Source organism: Coccinella septempunctata, chromosome 5 (genome assembly GCF_907165205.1).
Source record: "Coccinella septempunctata chromosome 5, icCocSept1.1, whole genome shotgun sequence".
Classification (NCBI taxonomy): domain Eukaryota; kingdom Metazoa; phylum Arthropoda; class Insecta; order Coleoptera; family Coccinellidae; genus Coccinella; species Coccinella septempunctata.
Window position 1 is genome coordinate 1,997,013 of NC_058193.1, and position 20,938 is coordinate 2,017,950.

Sequence of the window (20,938 nt, forward strand, 5' to 3'; positions counted from 1 at the left end):
TCTAAATCATGGGAAGATAATGTCAAGGATCTAAAACAAAATTAATCGAATCAAATTACTCGTTAAATCAAAATTGCACGAAAATTTAAGTGAATATTTTTACGAAATTTTAGTGAAAATAATAAAGTATGTGTACTGTTTTGGATCAATTGAAAGGTGTAATAAATCAAATTGATGATGGGTGAGTAGGTTCGACAAGATTTTATGTAGATTTTCTTTTTCAATGAATTGTAGGTGTTGTCCTGCGCCATGTCCTCCATCCTGCCCCCCTCAAGGATGTCCGATGGTCAGTTGTATGCCGTTTGCACAAGTTTTAATATCCAAGCCGCCACCAATTTTAGCTCCCACAAGACCGCAACCTGTGGTACCTTTAAAATTACCATGTCAGCCGTCAAATAAACCAAGACAGGTAATGTACCTATTTAGTTGGGACCACTAAAGATATTTATTCATGATTATTAAAGACAACCTAGTCATTAGTTCAAAGAAAAATTGAAAATATGTCAAGTATTTTTAATGTAAGGAACTTCTATTTGGTCTGAATTTTTATTTATTCACAAGCGAACGGGATATCGCCTTCGGCTTTACATTATTAAAATTAATTCAGCATTTCAACGATTATTTACAAGTTTCTGGGAATTCACTTATTCTTCCCTATTGATTTCCCAATCAAATTTATATTATATGGTACGGTACTTAAATCAATCTCTCAGGATAATATTCTAGAAATGAATACTTATGTATTTTGAATTTTAAAAATTTTTCTACTTTGAATCTTCCATACGTACAGGATGGTCCAGATCGTAACCAAGAAATTTCAACCACGTATTCTACATCAAAAATAAGCCCTAGTTTGTCATATAAACATATGTCGAAAAATGTTTATATATTTGTATATATGGTAAAATTATAGAAAAAAATATGTTTTTTATTAATAACTTTCACACTGCTTGAAATATTTATATGAAATTTGAGACATAGATTTTGAGTGTCAAGGAGCACTTTTTGCATAATATCATTTCTTTTATATTCTACCAGTGGCGTCCGTACTGCAACGAGAATTAATATTTTCAGTTAAAAAAATGATACGCCACTGGGTTTTCCGACAATAAAAATCATTATTTAAATCCTTATTTAATTTGGAGCAAATTCGGTCTTTTGACTTTTTGCTGTACGAGGCACCGTTTCCGGTTAAAAAAATAAAACACATTCTCATGTATGAAGAAATCGTCAAAATTTGATATGGTAGGTACATAATGATAAATAAGACTATTTTGGCTATATCAAATTTTGGCGATTTCTTCATGCATGAGAATGTGTTTTATTTTTTTAACCGGAAACGGTGCCTCGTACAGCAAAAAGTCACGAGACCGAATTTGCTGAAAATTAAATGAGGATTTAAATATGTAGTTATTTTTATTGTCGGAAAAACCAGTGGCGTATCATTTTATTTTTATGACTTACTTATTGACTGTTGACAAGTTCTTCCTTGAAGAATGAGGGATTTCTCAGGTAGGAAATAACAGGTGAAGTTATTTACACTGTGATCTAGTCAGTCTCCAAACAATGAATTATTATAAATTTTATCTGTCAATAATTTAAAAAGTTTTTAATATTTATTTATTTTTTATATGGTGTTTTGAAAGCTTTTTCTGAATTGTTCCATCCACATGATCATTCACGTATTGATAGTTTTTTGTTCATTTCTTTTTTTCATTGTAGTCTGAGGAAGGCGAAATATATCGCCGAAACGTTGCTTTAGGAATCCAAATTGTTTTTATTCAGTTCCTTGTACCGAGATTGGTTACTATTGAATTCTTGAAGGAACGAGAATTGTCCACAAATATAAAAGAAAAGGTTCTTTAGAGTTAAGAGTTCAATGATATGGGCACAACAAACATGTTCCTCATATTATCTATACGAATGAACGAATTTGAAGTGTCTCTATGTGATTTTCGAAAATCTGACTTTTTTTGAATTTTTGACTGTTTGTCCGGGGTAATCTACGGGTTGATCCAACCGATTTTTGCTCGCATTTGAATCTTGGAGAAATGGGAGAATGGGACTCTCCAAGGAAGGCTTGAGACTACACAAGGGTAAAGTACAACAGTAGAATAGAGTAAAGTATAATAGAACAGGGCAAGGCAGAGCAGATCAGCGGAGAGTCGGTGTAGTGGAATGTACTAGAAGAGAGCAGAGTATACTAATAAAGTAAAGAAGTGAAATAAATAAGTAAAATAAAGTTGACCGAAGTAAAATGAAATACTCAAGTAAAGTTGAAGTGAAAGGAAATAAAAAAATACCCCGTCAGTTATCTCAAACGATGAGGTTCCAAGATTGATCACTTGATGACTTGAGACCTGCAAAACAATATTGTTGCTTTTTTTCTGAAACACATTACCGTGTCGTAGATTATCTCAGCTTATCTGAACTAAATTAAATGGGCTAATCCTATAAATACAAGCTTTTATTCCTAATAGGATCACTATACAGTTTTATGTTTACGTTATGGAGTTTACGTTTTATACGTCTTGATCTGTCAGATTGTTTTTTATTTTTAGATGACCGAGGAAGAGGCTCTGCGATGGAGATACTCGAATTTCTATAATAATTATAACATAGACTGGCATGCAGATGGACCTGGATGTAAAAAACCGGATATAAAATGTAGGGCGCCTCCAGGATCATTCACAGTGACCGGTGAAAATCCCTGCTGTTCTCGTCCTTCGTCAGCACCTCAACCATGTGAGGACTATTGTCCTACAGGATTCAAAACTTGTACCATGCGTTTAACACCTCCGCCTTGTTGTGACCCTTGCGGAACTTGGACTGCTCAAATTCAGAAGTGTCCCCCTAAACCGCGAAAGAAAGTAAGTTATTCGTACTCACCTGGCCCATGTACTAGGCCGTGTTGCCTTCACTGGATGCCTAGAGAGGGGCCTTGTCTTTATGACGCTCCTTGCAAGGCTCATTGTTATAATCATCCACCCGGGATAAAACCATCGAGAAAATATCCATGTCCCTAATATTTTGTTTGTCTATATCATCTTGTTTTTGTTTTAGCTTTTGCAATTGCCGTACATACCATGCAACGTGAAAGGTTGTTGAAGTGCTCCGCGGTTTTTTTTTTTTCTTTTTGGATAGGAACAAATTGAACGCGTTTCCAATATAATCCAATAAGTGGAACTATTAAAATTAAGCTCAATATCATCAAACATTTTATGTAAACATATGTTATTGTCCTTGTGTATGTGTATATTTGTGATTTCTCCGATTTTGTTCAGCTTTTGTATGCGATTAAACCAGCAATCACACTAACTTCCGACTTTATATTTTCGTCTCGAGGATTCCCTCTTATAAGAGCAACAATTAAACCCAATAAACGAAAAAAAGTCGATGAATTAACGGGATTCCATTTTTCTGCTGCCAACAAAGGAAAATACTTTGGTTGAATTTTAACTTTTCATTATTCGACGGCCCAGTTGTACTAAGGGTTTTATAGTACAAGTTTAAATGGAGTTTAAGTCAATCATCTCAAATTTCAAAATAAAAATTAAGATTTAGGAATTCAAGGAAAATTGGAAATGAATACGGAACTAAAAACTGAATACTGAATCACATGATTTTCACTAACTTGAGTTATGCAGTGATTACCCGTGAACACTGCAGTTTACCTCGAAATCACTTTATTTTAAAAATTTCAAGTCGGCGTAGACGCAGAAGTTTATAACTTGATTATTTTGGCAGGAATTATATTCAGATAGAAAAACACAAAACCTTTTGATTATTCTATGGTTCTGAGACTTTTTAGGGTTTTCACTCCAAATCTCCGGAATAAAATAAATTAGAAAATTGAAATAACCGATTTGCTCCTGCGTAAATTCTTGCACTAATTTGTCAGGAGGAAAAAATTGTTGTCCACCAATGAACTGAAAAAAGTAACTTTGAAGTAATAATAATTATGTAACGTAACGTTTCGGAGTCTTTATCGGACTCCTTCATCAGACAAAGGTCAATTTCTGAAAATCTTTTGAATTGTATCTTTTATTTGACATTAATTGTCAATACATAGAAACGTTGATCCATTCAATTTTGAAATTATATACCGGATTATTATAAACTGAAAATTAAAGAGTCCACGTTTCTTGCAAGACGAGCTTTCCCAAACTTTTTTTTGCCTTCTGGCTTTCCATGGAATGTCTGCTCAGTTTCATTTCTGGTCGGGTAAGAAGGTAAGTTATGTCGAAATCTTAAATACAAAGTTATCCAGAACTTTTTTTTTTGGGAAAATATTTATCAATATCCTTTCCAATTATATATTCCTAAGAGTATATTCCGCAATAATCAAGACATCGTTTTTGTCTTCGTTTTATATTTTTCTTCATATTACTTCATTAGTATAAAAAAATTGAAAGGGTGTAAGAGCTCTTGGGGAGCGACTCGTCGAGGTAGGCAAGGTACCCTACCCTCAAAAGTCTTCAGTGCATCTATCAATCAGAATTATTCATATTTTCTTACATCCATGCCTGTTTAATTCATTTCAATTATTTATAATGTTATCGACGAATTGTTCATTTAAAAAGCGCGCTATTGTGATATGAGGCTTGTTCGTAGAGTGGTTCACAACGGTTGTGAACTGTACAGACCAAGCGCAAATGGATTTCGCTACCCTAAAATGGAATTGCGCTTGCTCTGTACAGTTCACAACCGCTGCAAACCACTCTACGAACAAACGTATGATATCCAGTTCGCTAGTTTTCTAGTCCTATACCCAGAGACAAGAGACTCTTTCCCTTTCTCCATGCCTATACCTCAGGTTACATCTTACATCAAACTTGAGTCGATCTATATCTGCGCGTCAGCGCCATGAATCGGTGAAGAAATGATGCACTGGTATTGTTAGTGAAATAAACATGGAATTAAGGCGGATCGTAGGCACTGCGCTCTTCCGCCGTGTATTTTCGAAACATTTCGCCCTTTGTCGCGATTTAGACCCAAGCCCCCGCTTTTGCGTGTGACGAGAGGCTGGGGGCACTGGGCCCTGGGGCATAGGTTAATAGACACTGATAGGTAACTCATCCAAAACTTTTCAATTACTCCCATTTTCATTTCCAATTCAAAATACTGTTGATCAATTCAGTTTCTTCCTTCTCATTGAAATTTTTTCATTATTATATAAAATAAGATGAGGCAAAAACAGTTAGATTGGAAGTTAGAATAATCTCTCAGCGTTTTGCGTTTATTTTACATATTTGTGAAATACCAAGAATGCGATCGTTGGTTAAGTTAAGATATTTTAGAAAATCATTAAAAAATCGATAGGTATACCTATAGAATCGTTCTAGTTCTGTTGGTAATAAGGTACATTCGTTTAGAAATGAACCACAAGCATCATATTTATTACTCACTGGAAACCCCCTCTTCCTGAAAAGGACGCCTGATGCCATATCTCGATCTCAAAGAACCATAGGAGTACTTTCTTGGAAAAGAACACTAGCTCTATACAAGACGCACTGAAAGTACAGTGTGTGCCATGCCATTGCAATTATAAAGGGTATTTCCAAAGGTGAAGCTTTTTTATGACAGAAGGTAGAAGTCATCAAATTAAGTAATTTCACCGAAAATGGTCTATATAAAATATTCACGATGCCTGAGCTACAACCCCTAAAAGTTCAACAAAATTTCATCAAATTTCACTGTGGAAGGCGACTCCGGTATCGGAAAAACGAAAGAAAACAAACGTATGACTGGACAATGAATGATCCGGTACTTCCGAGTTTTTCTTATTAGTTGCATCAGGTCACTTGAAAGAACTGTTGTATTGTGCAATTTAAGTTGAAAAAAAAATATAGAAAATTGAGACAGTTTATTGAAAGTGTTCATGTTGACAAGTGCTATTATCTTATTTTATCCCATTTTTATTACGACGATTGTTGGAGGGTTTGAACAAGAAGAAGACTGTGATGCCCATTGTGAAAAAATTTGTGAATAATTCAGACGCATTTTATTGGTGAGATTTTGAACTAATATTCTATTTTTTTTTTTACACTTGTGTTTTAAGTCTTTTTCAGTCAGTTGGTCCGAAATAAGCCATTACGTAAAATCGTGTAAGTTACTAAATCTTCATCTTCCCTCTTCCACGATGTCACTTTTCGGTGTGTTAGCCTAGTTGCACACACACCGATTTTGGACGGCCCGGAATAAAATCGGCCGATATTTAATCGGTAGCAGTTGCGAGCACACTCGCCGGATTTTTACCGTCCAAAGGATCAGCCAAACGAAGTCGACTGATATGGTCGGTAAAAAACATTGAACTCAAGAAAGGACTCCTTCTTGAGTTCAATGGTAAACAATCGGTACTTATACAAACGTGTACTTAGTCACGTACGCCACTACATCCCGGTATTGCCGGTATTGGACGGTTTCTCACCGGCATTTTACCGTCACCGATCAGTGGTCGGCGTATGTGCAAGGTCCCGTTCCCACACGTGGTTCACTATTGGAATTTGGACGACCGATATAAAATCAGCCGTCCAAAATCGGTGTGTGTGCAACTAGGCTAAGGGAGAGCGACCACCAAAGTAGCGTAACACTGACATGGCACATACATGACAAAGGCCATGCAAAATAACAATTGAAACTTCACTCAGATCTACGATATCTGAAAATTATGAATCGCCTTTGTCATGTATGTGCCATGTCAGTGCTACGCTACTTTGGTGGGCGCTCCCACTAAGTGATCGCCCCATCTCTTTCTGGGTCGACCGACACTTCTCCTTCTTAGAGGTGACTTATCCCTTACCTTCTCCACCATTCTGCCTTGCCCCATTCTTTCCATGTGTGCGTTCCTTTCTTCCTTTCTGTTGTCTATCCACTCTCCGATGTTTTCCACTTCACAAAGCTCTCTGATCTCATCACTCCTTTCTATTATATGTCGTACAGTTTTTCTGAAAATTTTACGGAGAATCTACATTTCCGATTTCTGTATTTTAAAATACGCTTCACACAGAGACAACTCTGGCTTCACATAAATGAATAGACAAGGAGACAACAAAACTTTTTGGATGGTATTATTAGGTGAGCTGACTTATTCTGGTTATATTTATTTACTCATTATATTTATGCTGTTTAGTTTCTTACCAGTTATGTTTTGTACCGATTATATTTCTATACTGTTCATGTTTTATATGTATTGTGACAATATCCTTCTGAAAAAAAATCAACTAAATCACATAATATTATGTATTTACATTTTGAACAAATATTCATTCCATCTCTAAACTACCCGTACGAACGAACGCTGCAGCACAAAAAGTGTTCAGCCCAACGCGTTCCATGTAGAGCCATTGTATTTTACCACAATTACCCACAAGCTAGTCCAGATATGAAATGGCAGTGCAACAGCGTTGCGTTCATGTTTCCTTTGATGCGATAGCTCTTTACCGACAACGGACGGAACGGCATGTTACACCCTGATCGCGGTGAGGTGCGATACGCAATTACAACCCTTCGTCCACACTTTGATACGCGACGCGGTTCGGCACGATATTCGGAGCATGTCTGTATGCACCTTTAGGCCAAGTGTACATATCCGGTTTTTAAAGTTGCGGCGCCGTTGTGGGGCCGCTCTGAGGCACAAAGTATCAGACGGTAGGATGGAGTCTGTTTATTCGGGTTGGTACGCTATTTTCCGTATATATATTCTTGATGGTTTCAATCAGATTCGTCGGTATTCCATGCTTTTTCAGAAGGTATTTGATGTCCCTCAGTCGTACTTTATCAAACGCTTTGTGTAGGTCAACGAAACATAGGAACGCCGGTATATTATATTCCGTTGATTTTTCCACTATCTGTCGCATCACGAACAAAGCATCCGTACAGGATCTTCCTGTTCTAAAGCCTTGTTGTTCATCACTTGTTTATCTTTGTTAGTAAGTCACTAAAGTTACCAGATAATGTGAAAAATTCGACAATCCTAAGTTTTTATTTTCATTCCCAAGTTAAAATCGAACAGGTCAATATCCTAAACGTTGAGTCAAACTGCAAACATCAGAAGATAAGCTTTTTTCCATTCCTTTGCAAAAATTCAGATAACAAATGATCTGAGGTCGTATTAGAATCGAATTCAGTAATCATTTTCAATATTTTTTCACCTTTTCATTTTTAAAGTTTTATATAGATGATTTTTGGTGAAACGCTTTATTTTGACCAAATCTTCCTTGTGTTAAAAAAAACCCCATCTTTATAAATCCCGTATGATGAAAATGTTAGAAATAACCCAATGTTGATGAGTTAGTTGATTGACGTGATTAGCCAATTAACAAATCAAGAAGTCTTTTCGTGGACATAATGAAAAAAAAAACAACTCTTCCAATGCCGGCAATTTCGAGAAAAATTTCCAACTATTAGTTAAGAGTGATTCAAAGATATAAGAGAATTTGAAAAGGCAACAATGTTTTAAAATTTCGTCGGATATTTTCATGAATCAGTGGGTATGTCTCCTTACCGCACCTAAACATCACGAGCCGCCCTTGGCCAGATGCATGTGCTGTCTGCAAATGGCAAATTCTCAAAAACATCCTTCATCACAAAACTATGACGGCTAGATAAAATCTGTCTCTGGCAGCAGTAATAAAAGTAAGAAGGTGTCATGGAAACTTCTTAATGCGCATGGAAACAATCCTTCCAACATTACCATTCTTCATTCAAAGCCATTATGCGCCAAGGCATTTGGTTGCAGTGCAGTTTCAAAATTCGGCTTGCGTTGAGAGTTAATTATCGTGGTGTGAACTCATATGTGTGGTTGGAAAGAAATACGAGAAATAACTTTGAAGTACTTTATCATGACCATCTTAAGCATTCAACATTTCATACCTCCAGAGAAATTAATTTTAAGGAAAAACCGAAAGAGACAAATGTTTTTAGTTTTTCACGAAGACTAAGAGAATTTGAAACATTTCTTGATTCAGGCTCTTCCCAGGAAGTTATTTCAGTGGGTCTTTTCAAAATTGGTTACCATATCTTTTATATGAATAGAATCGGCTGATATAAATATCAATCATTGTTTTCACCCGAATCAAACTTGCCAATTACTATCATTCAGACTTCAGAGTGATAATGGCAACACTGATCTAACGATGAAGAGTAGATGCTGATCATGGTTCCGGTCTTATTTGATCTCGTCAGAGCAATACAACCAATACCTCAATGAAAACGTGTAGGATTCGATGGACCTTTATTTATTAGATACCAGTAGACGCTTTGATGTTATAACAAAAACCCAGCGCCATCTGACAGGTAACTGTAATCTGACTACTATACCCCCCATTGTCTTGAATAAAGATAGCTGCCGTATCCATTCGCTTCTTCACTCATTCGGAAATTCGCTTGAATCGCATTTCTCGGTCATCATGAATGAGAAAAAGAGCAGCTGAAAAAGTTTGCTTTTATCGGTAGAAACCGTGCCAGGCAATGTTATTTGAATATAATATATTTAGGATATATACCTGACCGAATTTCATTTTATACAGTCGATGCATAAAAAGTTCCTTCGAGAGTACATAATTTGAAAGTAGGATATCAACAATTTGAGACACTCACCACCACAAAATCCGGTACTAAGGAATAATGTCATCAAAATACTGTCGCTGTCGGTCGACCTTCAGGATGTTTTTTGCAAAGGATATCGTAAGATCGTGATATCAGTATTACCACTGTACAGCGCCTACAAGTCAACAAACGAAAGGGGTTTTCGCTCTTGAGTAAGTATCCCAAACACGGCAGTCTTGGCAAGCACGTCGGCTGTACATGATAATAATTAGGAATATTATTATTGTACCATTAACCAAAAATAATTATTTGTGTTGCATTCATCTCAAAATATAGGTACAATTTTATTTTCAGTGAATGAAAATCTTTTTGAACGATTCTTTGAAACTTTATTCGAAATTTTCGTAACATTCAACAATACACAAAAAGTGAAATTCTGTTGAAATGAGACTTCGCCATACTATATACATAAAAGAAATATTAAAAAAATCCTATAATCCCGGCATTATGAAAGCAACATTGTCTAACGTAGTTGCCAGTTGTTCAGGCGAACAACAGTTCTCTTTAAGTTCAGGAATCTGCTGAGTTAGGCATATAAGAGGTCCAAGTGCACACAGACATGAATCCAAAAGAACAGATAAACTTCCCGACACAGCTATCTGGCCCTACGAAAAAAAAAAGAAAAATAATAATTTAACAAGAGAAAAATTATCAATTTTCACCTCATGTTCTTTCAAACGTTCTCCAATTATCGTCAAACTTTCCCCAAGGAGCTTTAGATGAGCAGCAACATCAATTGGTTTGATTCCACTAACTTTGAAATTATTATCTTTGCCTTTAGGACTTGGAGGTGAAACGTTAATATTCTCATAAGAATTGACCCCAGCACCAAACTGATATGAAAACGAAGTAGGTGATGTTTTACTGGGTCCAACTTTTTTGACGATTTGTTTCGTTGTTAGTTTGCTGCTTGGCGTGGTTTTGAATTTATCGCCATAAACTGAAACGGATAGAAATTTATGGATTTTGCTTCGTACTTTTTATAAACGAATTAACGAATTTTCAAGAGTACATTTCTAATATTGAATGATATTTATTCTTAATTCGGCTAGATTTAAATAATAGGTAATTTCGTATCATATGCATATTCACGTTGGTTAAATGATGGAAATCATTCTTACTTTGTGAAATTCGGCAATTTTATTTCCAATGCCTGTTTTGAGATATGCCAACAGTGGTAGACGACGAAAATTTCTCAATTGGTAATAGAAATCTACTTTTGATATATATGTTACCAGCTAAGCACGAAATTCAACATCAAGGTCTGCCTCGCGGACCATATCGAAACTTATATTGATACTTATGTTTTATACTCTTAACATTCTTCAATATTTTTAGCACTTTCAACTACAACGTGATAATTTTTTTGTGTAAAAAAATATACAGAATGAGTGAGCAGTAACGTACAGAATTCATATCTTCGATATTTCCTGTTTTGTAGATGTTGGAACAGGTAAGCTAACTGTACACGCCCGCTTTGCTGTCGGACGAATTTTTCAATAGAAATTTATCCATGAACTCACAATTTCCTTGAAGAGAAGCACGCTTAAAAATATCTTTACATTACTGCGCCATCTAAATGATGTAAGGAACAATTGGATGATGATATAAAGGTCGAAATTTGTAATTATTCAACTATAAACATTTTGGCTATTAAAAGGTTGAAAAGTTGTATCTTGTAACCAAGAGGATATAGCAAAGGGTTGAGTATTGGCGTAGCTATAATGAAATTTGATTATTATCTACTAACTCGATTGACTCGTGAAAGTATCTGTAGCACTTCCTGTTACTTATTAATTCGACAAACAACGTTTCTGTATAACTTTACACATTGTCTAAGCTAACGAATCGAGTTCTGTTAGCTTCAATTTGCCACCTTCTACGTCATCTCTCTTTTAATCGGCTTTGAACTCAATTGTACTGCTTTGCTATATCTTCTTGCTTGTAACTATAATCCCTCCGCACCTTTCCAGTCGGTATCAAGGCAAGCGATAGAATTTACAATTCTTCGACATGCCATATTTAGCGAAATATTTGTTAAAAAAATATACTGTGAAGAGCATTCTGAAGAAATCGCTGAAAAAAATGCATCACATTCATTCGTATAAATTAATTTCATGAGGATGAAACGACCTTTGAATGGAACATTATTATTTTGAATTAAAATTGTAATGTTGAAACTGAACTGAATCGAACCAAATCGGATTCAATTGGCGAATCCAACTACCGATGAGGGCGCTGCGACTTGTCAACAAACATGGCGGAAAATGAGTAATCATCGTGAAAACTCTATAGTGAAAACAATGTTATCGTAGATTTTATTCTATTATAGAGATATTTGTGAAAGTAGTGAATAATTATGGGATTATTGATTGTGCTCGGGTTCCTCCAAAACTTTCCTGAACATGTTGGTGTCGTTTGATGAAGATTTTACAAGAACTTATATCCAGAAAATTTCATTCTATCATCACACTCACATGAATTATGTAATTTGTGGAAATAAATTAATGTAAATATTTGAGATAATTTATTTGGATGAAAACATATTATGCAGTTCAAAATGCCAACACAGAAATTATTTTCCAGCATTTACAACCAACTCAACAAGACCGCCTGAAATTTAATTCTACAGTTGTAATTTCATTAACGAAATTTGAAATTCTTGTCGAACGGTTCAATTATTTATTGATCACATTCAACTGCTTGCAAAATTCCATGTCGAATCACCACTTTTCATTTGAAATGTTCCCAACATATCATCTCTTGAAGATTGCAAGTCCAGTAATGCATGTACAACTTCAGTTATGTCAGAAATTTAATCTCATATACTTTCTTTTGCTCAGGTTTCTCGGCACTATCAATATCATGGAAATGAAAATTCGCATTGCCTTTCTTAATCATCCAACACTAGAAAATTCATCTAGAACAAAGTGTCTACTAACCTAAAATTATAGCGAAAATTGGTAAATAGTTTCTCAACTGAATGACACTGATATAAATACTCACTAAATTTTTTTAATACCTATTTTTCTAGTCAGGCATCCAAAAAATTTTGTGAATATAGTTCACTGGTAACCGAATATGTAATGAAAATATCTAATCCAAAGAAGTTAAACTCAAGTTATTACTCACTTTCTAGGTTAGTGATTTGGCCGCTAGGCGGCGTTTAGATTTTTGGATTCGCCAATTGAGGCAAAATAACCTGTTTGTTTCTCATTCCGGAAAATCAAGCAATGATAGATATACGTACTTATGTTAATATATAGTGAATGAGTACTTTGGTCTTTTAGGAGATGGATGATGATGATTGTAGCTTGCCACATATGCATGATTTTAGAAGAAAAAAGTTTTTTGATGAAAGGATGGTTCGTGGTTGGGGCTAGATATTTCAAGGTAAGAAATATGTCTACCCACTTCAACGATTCAAAATACTCCAAGAAGAAAACTTTTTGGAAAATGGAGGTGATACTATGCAGCATATAGATAAATTTTCCATTTGTAGTTTTTACCGAGTGTTTGCATGCTTTCTACCTAAAATAAGTTCAGTCCTGAATGACACAAACTTTCTTATTTGAAATGAACATGCACATCCATGATTCTATTGATCTTCTGACCGAGTTTCCACACCTGACACATTCCCGTTTCAAAACAAGCGATAAGCCCTTTAATGACAGCCAGAGTAATCAAAAACTTGACAACTTAAACTGAAAATTGATATTGGCCAATAAACTAATAAAAAATAATTCAGTTGATTGGCAGGAAAAAGGAAGAATCTAATAATAAAGGTCTCAAATCTACACTTTCAATATAAAATACATTTTAGGTGAAATACTGTTTATGCACCACATAATTTTTGAACTTTTGCAACTTCGGATTAGTTTAATCGTAGAAGAATTATGGCCGTTTGCACCGTTTCTCTAAACAACGATTATATTCTTAAACGACGTTTAATTCCTTAACCGGGTTGCACCGTTCCTAAACGTTGATTATAAGGCCCTTAAACGTTGTTTAAACTAAACGCAGAAATTTGCTCGATTAAAGCTCGATTAAAACGTTGATTGAAGTAATACTTCAAATTCGATTGAAGGCTTCTTTTCCTATTCCTAGAGTAATAGGATGTGTTGATGCTACTCATGTTCGCACTTCAAATTCAAAACACAACACCGAAACTCCAAAAGAAATTTTCAAATTTCCCACCTTGACAACAGAAGTTTAGTCACAAAACCTTGACTTCTTCTTCTCTGTAATTTATGTTCTATGATGTGCTTGGTTGAAATTTTGAATTTTCTATGCTGTGAGTGGTGTTGCCAAACCTATCGATGATTAAAGTAAACAACGATTATGATTCCACGGTGCAAACCGTCAACCGCTAAGCAACGTTTAAATATTAAACATCGATTAGTTTAACCATGGTTACCAGCGAAACGGTGCAAACGAGCATTAGCTTTCAAAGTTATGAAAAAAATAACAACAGCCAGAGTACAGTTACATAACTGCAACGCGAATTGAAACTATGTATTAAAAAGATGAACTTCAAGGGAACTCCATATACGTTACCTTTCGTTTTATCACTTTTGAATATTTTTCCATCTTTGATTACTAGACGTTTCTTTGAGGCATCAGGATCTAATCTTCTAAATCCTCCTGAACCATCTTCCATTTCACTATCTGAGTCTATCGATTCCATGCTAGATTCGTTATTTAGAGGAGGTTGTTCATATTCACTTCCACTATCTGCGCTCTCGTCCATGTCATAATCATCTCTCACCTACGGAATACTTTTAAAATTCTCAATTCAGAAAGATCTAATATCTACTACCTGGTCTTCTAATTTATGAACTTTTCTTCCAATTTGTGAATCAATATACTCTGGTTTCTTGCTGGAAATCGGTGTCTTTTTATTGTATGTCCTTTCAATTTCATCAGGAGACTCAAAATCCATCAATTTTGAAGACTTCTTCCTTACCCGACCACTTCTAGATACACCAGTTACTTCTAGATCTGAATTGCAATTAAAATTGGATATTGAATAATTTAACAACATATTTATATTCGAAATGCTCATGCAAACGAAGTGATTTCAAGTAATCATTTTGCCCAGAAATCTGTAATTTTCAAATTCTGGGTCGAAAACGATCTCGAATGGAGGTCTATCAAGATGGTCCGGAAGTTGTGGCATTTCGAACAGAAAATGTTTTCAATGAAAATGAGCTAAGTGCTGGCGAGTTAATAAAATCGAAAATTATTCGATAGTAGTGAAAAAATTGAAAATCAAATTTTTGGGGTCGATTTATGTACAGCCCACAAAAACCAGAATTTTTCATCCATATCTCAGAAGCAATAAATGCTAGCGAAGAGCTGGCGGGTGCTGAAGAAAAGACTGAAAAAACTTAAATAGGTTTGGAAAAATAAGAAATTGAATTTTCTGAGCCAACTTATGTGCATCCCGGAAAAACCAGCATTTTTCATCGGTATCTTGGAAAAAGTGAATGTTAGCTGATGAAATGATGAAAAAAAATTGAAAAATCTCTAGTAGGTACCACTGGAAAAATGTTTGATTGAATTTTTCAGAGAAAACTTCTTTCCTCACATAAAATCAGGTGTTTTCTTCAAAATTATGAAGAAAGTAAAATGTGAGCCGAGTGCTTGGGTATGCTGAAGGAAAACTCGAAAATATCTTCGATAGAAATGAAAAAATGACTATTATTAAATTTTCCTAAAAAAAATATGTATATGTATATCTCGTAAAAAGTGAATGCTAGCTGAGTGCTGGCGAATGCTAAAAAAAAATTGAAAAATCTTCAGTAGTACTGAAAAAATTGAGGATTGAATTTTCCAGACCAACTATTTATCAAATATAAAAACCAGATGTTCAGTGGGTTTTTCCGAATTTCTCAAATTTTCGTTTGGCTATAACTCCTGAAATTCTTGATCGATGCGACTGAAAATTTATATTTAGGTTAAAGTTGTTAGTTTCAATGACAGAGAACATTAAAATTCGACAGATATAAGGACCGGACTCAGTGAGGCTTTGTACAATTTCAAACTCGTGAAAAACTGTATGTAGGTTTCCATCATAATTTCAACATTTTCGTTTTCTGCATGTATGATTGTCCCGAAATAAATGAATCATTGGGTTGCCCCACCTGTGGATCATGTTTTAGAAATAATTGTTTTGTGGTCATACGCCTTTAAGGGAGAGAGCACTTCATGAAAATGGAATAAGAAACTTTCTTTCTGTTGAATCAACAATTATACCATATTTGATTATTCAAAATTGTCATTCACAATGATAAAATGTTGTGTAATGAATAATACACAAATATGGAAAGAAAAACTGCGCTATCATGAAACTTGATCTTCAGAATAAATTGTCTGTAAGTGGATAACTAGTTCTGTCAGGTAGGTGTTCAAAATGATTTCCTCCACATTCTATACATTTTTAGGCCCTCTTTATGAGGCTCATAACTGCTCGTTTTATTACATTACATTTATTTAGCTATTACAAACAGCTTGAGAGAATATTTTCCCAGTAACTAATGGATACTTCCGGTGGGACACCTCGACTAAGTTGAACCGGAAAATTTAATCGTCAACTTTATTTTACCCATCGCAAATTTTTCCTTTGGCTCCAGCAAGAATTTGGTTAGCCTTCACTTGCTTCGAGATAAAAAATGAGCCGGTTTTTCAGATCTGCATATACATGATTTTTTCATGAAAATTCAATAGTCATTTTTCCCTTTCTATCGGAGATTTTTTTCGAGTTTTCCTTCAGCATACGCCAGCACTCGGTTCACATTTTACTTTCTTCATAATTTTGAAGAAAACACCGGATTTTAAGTGTGGTAAGAAGTTGGCCCGGAAAATACAATTTCCAGTTTTTCCAAACCTATTTAAGTTTTTTCAGTCTTTTCTTCAGCACCCAGAACTTCGCTAGCATTAGCTTTTTTCAAAATATCGATGAAAAATGCTGGCTTTTCTGGGCTTCATATAAGTTGGCCCGCAAAATTCAATTCTCAGTTTTATTTTTCGATTTAATTTCAGCATTCATCAGCATTTCGCTAGCATTTACTATTTTCGAGATATCGATGAAAAATACTAGTTTTTTCGGCTCAACATATGTTGACCGATGTTTTTGAAAAAAATTCTTCTGGGCTAACTTGATAGACCTCTCGAATGGTTGGGTTGGACTCTTTGATAAAGATTTCGTGGTTAATATCAGTTCTTTCCGGCCATGAATCCTGTAACTTCTAACTAACTAAAAAATATTTTCAGGGTAGGTAGTCTTAATGGGCGAAATTCGTAGGATTTTTCCAGTGTAAGAGACATAGGCATCCAGTTTTTTTTATTATTAAAAAATCAAGGATCCAACTGAATGAAGACCCAGTGAAAATAAATAGGTCCTGTCGTTTGCATAGGAAGTGTAGCACTTTTCTACACTCGATGTAATATACACTCAATTTTAGTATTCGTTTGTTGATTGGATTCACACCAGTGTGGAGGAGGTGTAGTTTATCCACACCTAGTCAAAAGGAGGTGTAATATAAGTGTTCTGTAGTGTGGAACTCAAAATTTGATGTTTACGCAAGTACACTGAAAATCAGCTGATTTAAAGTGCAGGGTAGATTACACTACACCAAGAAACAGACGAAAGGACCTAATGTTTCTTTCTAGTAGAAATCAACGTAGGGCTCTTTACCCATGTTTTTATTATCCTATTAGACCCCCCTGATCACTGAACTCGCAAAGTAAAACCATCAGTTCAATGTAATTCAGGTTATTCGGTAAAATTGGACAGGCGCACATATTCAGGAATCTAAATTGAATAGTCCTAGAGATACTTCTCTTCATATTTCAAAATTGAATCATTTTTCATGTTTCAAAACATTGATTGCGTTTGACAATTCGGTGATGTCGCATACGAGAATTACTCCTAGAAGCCTAAAACATTGCTTCTAGGAGTTATTGGAATGACTCTTTAGACATTTCAAGACTCAGGAGCACCATAAACTCTTCAGACCGTATCTTGGTACCTAGGAGAATGATAATAATAATACAATTACATTACATAATTGAAAAAACACCAGGTCTAGAAAGAGTACAAAATTTGTGGATCGAAAAAGTGAACATGAAAAATTGACGTACGCCATTAACAAAGTATTAAATGATCCCCAAAATAAGCCATTACTTCTGACGCATAGAAGAACAAGGGCTCTAGAAGGTATTCCTACCAAGAATCCATAAATAACACGTCTTCCAATAATATACAAATTGATGGATCGTGCATCCGCAACGTATTTACTCCGAAAAAAAAAATTATTATTCATTTATGTTTTTTTTTAAATGCTGAATTGAGAAAGGAGAAAATAATCATTAATTTTACTTTCAGGAAAGCCTTGCTGCATGCTGCCAAGCATCTGTTTTAATTAAATTGTTTCAGAATATCTACCCAAGCGGCATCTACGTAATTCAGCATGCTCATTCCAGAAATTTGAACATCACAACAAAATAAAAATTGAGTGAATATTAAAAAAGTTAACTACTGTTTTGAAGATTTATTTCTCATATGCTATTTATGAAAATTTATAGAATTATGTTTTCCATAAATATTCTTTGCCAAAACTATTATATATATATTCTTTAGAAATAGAGTGTTACAAACTTTTACAATCTAAAAACAATGAAGCGAGTGTAAAGAAATGGCAACAAGAGACAGATCCTAAAAACATGTTCCTTGTTCCAGATCTCAATGTAAGCAGAGGAAAAATGACAACGGGGTACCATACATATCTTTGTATGATACATGAAAACAGAGATAAAAACCTCAGAAAAAACTCTTTGTTTGCCCGTATAAGTGTATTGATAATGAATTTGTGGGAAGAATAAGCTGAAATTAGGAATAAGGTTCATACCAAACAAATTTCAAATATCTATCATGAATTTTTTTGATAATAATGAACTTAATAATACTTTTAGCTCTTCTTTTAATTTGCTTCTCTTGATGTTATCAAAAGCCTGTTAATCATCTATGAATAGCATGTGATGTGGAAGTCGATTTTATGCTCTTTACATTTCTCCATAATTTTTCTAATCACAAATATTCGATCAGTTGTTCCTCTGTCTCTCCTAAAGATGCATTAATACTTGTAAATCTATCCTTCGTTTATTTCCTTCAGTTGGTTGTTTAATATAAAAGTGAAAATTTCTTATGTCGAACTTAGCAACATGATTCCACCAAATTTCGTGCAGAAGGTCTTATCACCTTTATGTATCGTGTAAATTACACAAGTGCCCCGAAATTTCCATTTCCTTCCCTATCGTCTGAATTATTTTTAACAGCATGCTGCCTGCAGCATCTCCTCTATACCTCAGAAACTCGACGTTTATGTTGACGATCCCAGATGCCATTATTTTTTATTTTCGCTACCTACTGCTCCTCGGATTTCTTGAAGTCTGGCAGCGGCGGCTCGTGAGGCTTGACTGATGAAAATATCCGACGAAAATTTGAAACATTGCTAGCATTTCAAATGCTCTTGTATCTCTTAACCACGCTTAACAAATAGATTGAAAGTTTCTTTGAAATTGCCGTCATTGAAAGTGTCATCATGTCCACGACAAGACAGTTCTTGTATTGTAGAATTACGTCAATCAAGTGTAACGTGGTTTCCTCGGAGAAACTTATCTCGAGCGCCAGCTATTCTTTTCACTAGGAATAATAGCAAACCTACCAGAGTAGCTGCTAGTCGGAGACAGAATTCACTGTTATCTAGGGTGGTAGCAATAAAGAAGTAGTCAAAATTAAATTATGTACCAGTTTATTCACACCTTCGGAAACTGATTATATAAAGAACGGAAATATGCGTAGGTATGAAATATGAGCGAATCGATCAGCAAACATACATTCTGAAAATTCGATCCGATCACGAGCACTTTATAAAATTTATACCGGGTGCAGTGAAAAATCAAAGGTTGTTCAATAAAATGCGCCAACCAGAACTGACGAAATGAATACTAAAGATGACCTCGCGAAGTGAAATGACTTGCTATACGGTATCGGGATGTAATTAATTGTATTTCTTCGGAAATGAATGAAACACAACCAGGGCGGATCTACTCGATACTTTTATTCGCTACCCCAAGGGCTACGCTCCATGACTGATAGCGAAAAAAAGGTCTATTTTCAGCGCAACTACGGGATTTCACTGACGACGAGCGGTATCTCTTATTCTCTACCCCAAGGGCTTACGCAACATGACTGATAGAAAAGAAGAGATTTCTATTTCAACACTTATGAAGCGGGAACGCGAACAGGGGGTTGACGGGACTTCCTCTTCATTACCCTAAGGGCTTACGCACAATGACTGATAGCGAAGGGAAAAGTCAGACTCGCGAAACAGCGTAAAGTACGATAAAAGATAACAGAAAGCGATACAGTACAGCAGTGTCAAAGAAGTAACCGGTGTAGGTCTAATAAAGAAACTCGCGGAAAACGAAAAATAAAAATTAATTTCCAAGAGCACTAACCCTCGCAACACAAAATTTATTCTAAATACGTTGAACGCCTCGTCGTGAACACAATCGAAGTCGAATCGTGGAGAAAAGAGACCGTCGCGGGGGAAAATCTGCTTTTATAAGCAAATCCCCCCACATGCTAAAAATCTGAAAATTCCAGAATGCGACAAGAGTGAAAAACGTCGTCAGCTCCGGTTTATCGCATATCAAGATCAGAAAAACGTCGAAATCTTCAACGGCATGCAAGAAAAACAACGTTAAACACAGATAAACAATTTTTTACATTTACTCTGCCTATCGGAATGAATGCACTGAATATTTGAGAATTAAATATTTTTAAAGGCGGAATTATGAAATGAAAGGAATGCACTAAGATGAATTCCAATTTTCTCGAAAAAAATTCGGATTCATCACACAAGTAACTCATCAACTATCGGTTCTTTCTAACATTTAAATTATATTATTTCAATGACATTGCACACTGCATCTTCAGAGCATCTTGTAAATAGCTAGTGTCTTTTCTTATTTTTTCAAACTCGGAAAACTACTGATATGCTCCTTCGATATATAGTGTTTTTCAATAACAGAGGAAACATTTTTCAAATAGGAATAACGTTGTGAAACCCTCGAATTATTTGGGGCCTTTCTAAAAAGTGAACACGGACAACAAAATAAACCTTGTTCGAAATTGGTATCGCACAAGCACCGGTGATTGTCATACAATGTGTCTTGAAAGATCGTGAAAATGTTACGCCGTATTTTTTATCAGATTTTAGAAGGCATCGGACGGCCAGTTGTGACAATTTCCTTTCGCCAA

The 20,938-nt window shown here is 35.2% G+C and overlaps 2 protein-coding genes across 4 annotated transcripts in view; one reads left to right on the top strand and one right to left on the bottom strand.

Moving 5' to 3' along the window:
* Positions 1-18,154, top strand: LOC123313751 (keratin-associated protein 16-1-like). Of its 3 annotated transcripts, XM_044898747.1 has the most exons (5): positions 3-181; positions 235-409; positions 2,562-2,870; positions 12,900-13,002; positions 17,999-18,154. In XM_044898747.1, the coding sequence occupies exons 1-4, from the start codon at positions 129-131 to the stop codon at positions 12,990-12,992; spliced, it is 630 nt and encodes a 209-aa protein (XP_044754682.1). In that variant the 5' UTR covers positions 3-128; the 3' UTR covers positions 12,993-13,002; positions 17,999-18,154. The 3 variants fall into 3 exon arrangements, with proteins under 3 accessions (XP_044754681.1, XP_044754682.1, XP_044754683.1); XM_044898748.1 differs by lacking the exons at positions 12,900-13,002; positions 17,999-18,154 and adding an exon at positions 3,064-3,318 and having other exon boundaries at positions 9-181; XM_044898746.1 differs by lacking the exons at positions 12,900-13,002; positions 17,999-18,154 and having other exon boundaries at positions 1-181; positions 2,562-3,057.
* LOC123313750 overlaps positions 9,916-20,938 on the bottom strand; it is a 20,134-nt gene continuing 9,111 nt past the window's right edge. The window contains exons 2-5 of the mRNA XM_044898744.1: positions 14,429-14,610; positions 14,167-14,377; positions 10,272-10,549; positions 9,916-10,214 (exon numbers count right to left, since the gene is read on the bottom strand). Coding sequence (XP_044754679.1) covers positions 10,041-10,214; positions 10,272-10,549; positions 14,167-14,377; positions 14,429-14,610 — 845 coding nt within the window. The 3' untranslated portion in view covers positions 9,916-10,040. The remainder of the gene's footprint in view (positions 10,215-10,271; positions 10,550-14,166; positions 14,378-14,428; positions 14,611-20,938) is intronic.

What these genes read in the sequence shown, in the direction of transcription:
- LOC123313751 (XM_044898746.1), top strand. Translation starts at nt 129, where the DNA reads ATGTGTACTGTTTTGGATCAATTGAAAGGTGTAATAAATCAAATTGAT. An exon ending in ATAAATCAAATTGATGATGG is followed by an intron (nt 182 to 234) that starts GTGAGTAGGTTC and finishes AATGAATTGTAG; the next exon opens with GTGTTGTCCTGCGCCATGTC. An exon ending in CGTCAAATAAACCAAGACAG is followed by an intron (nt 410 to 2,561) that starts GTAATGTACCTA and finishes TTTTATTTTTAG; the next exon opens with ATGACCGAGGAAGAGGCTCT.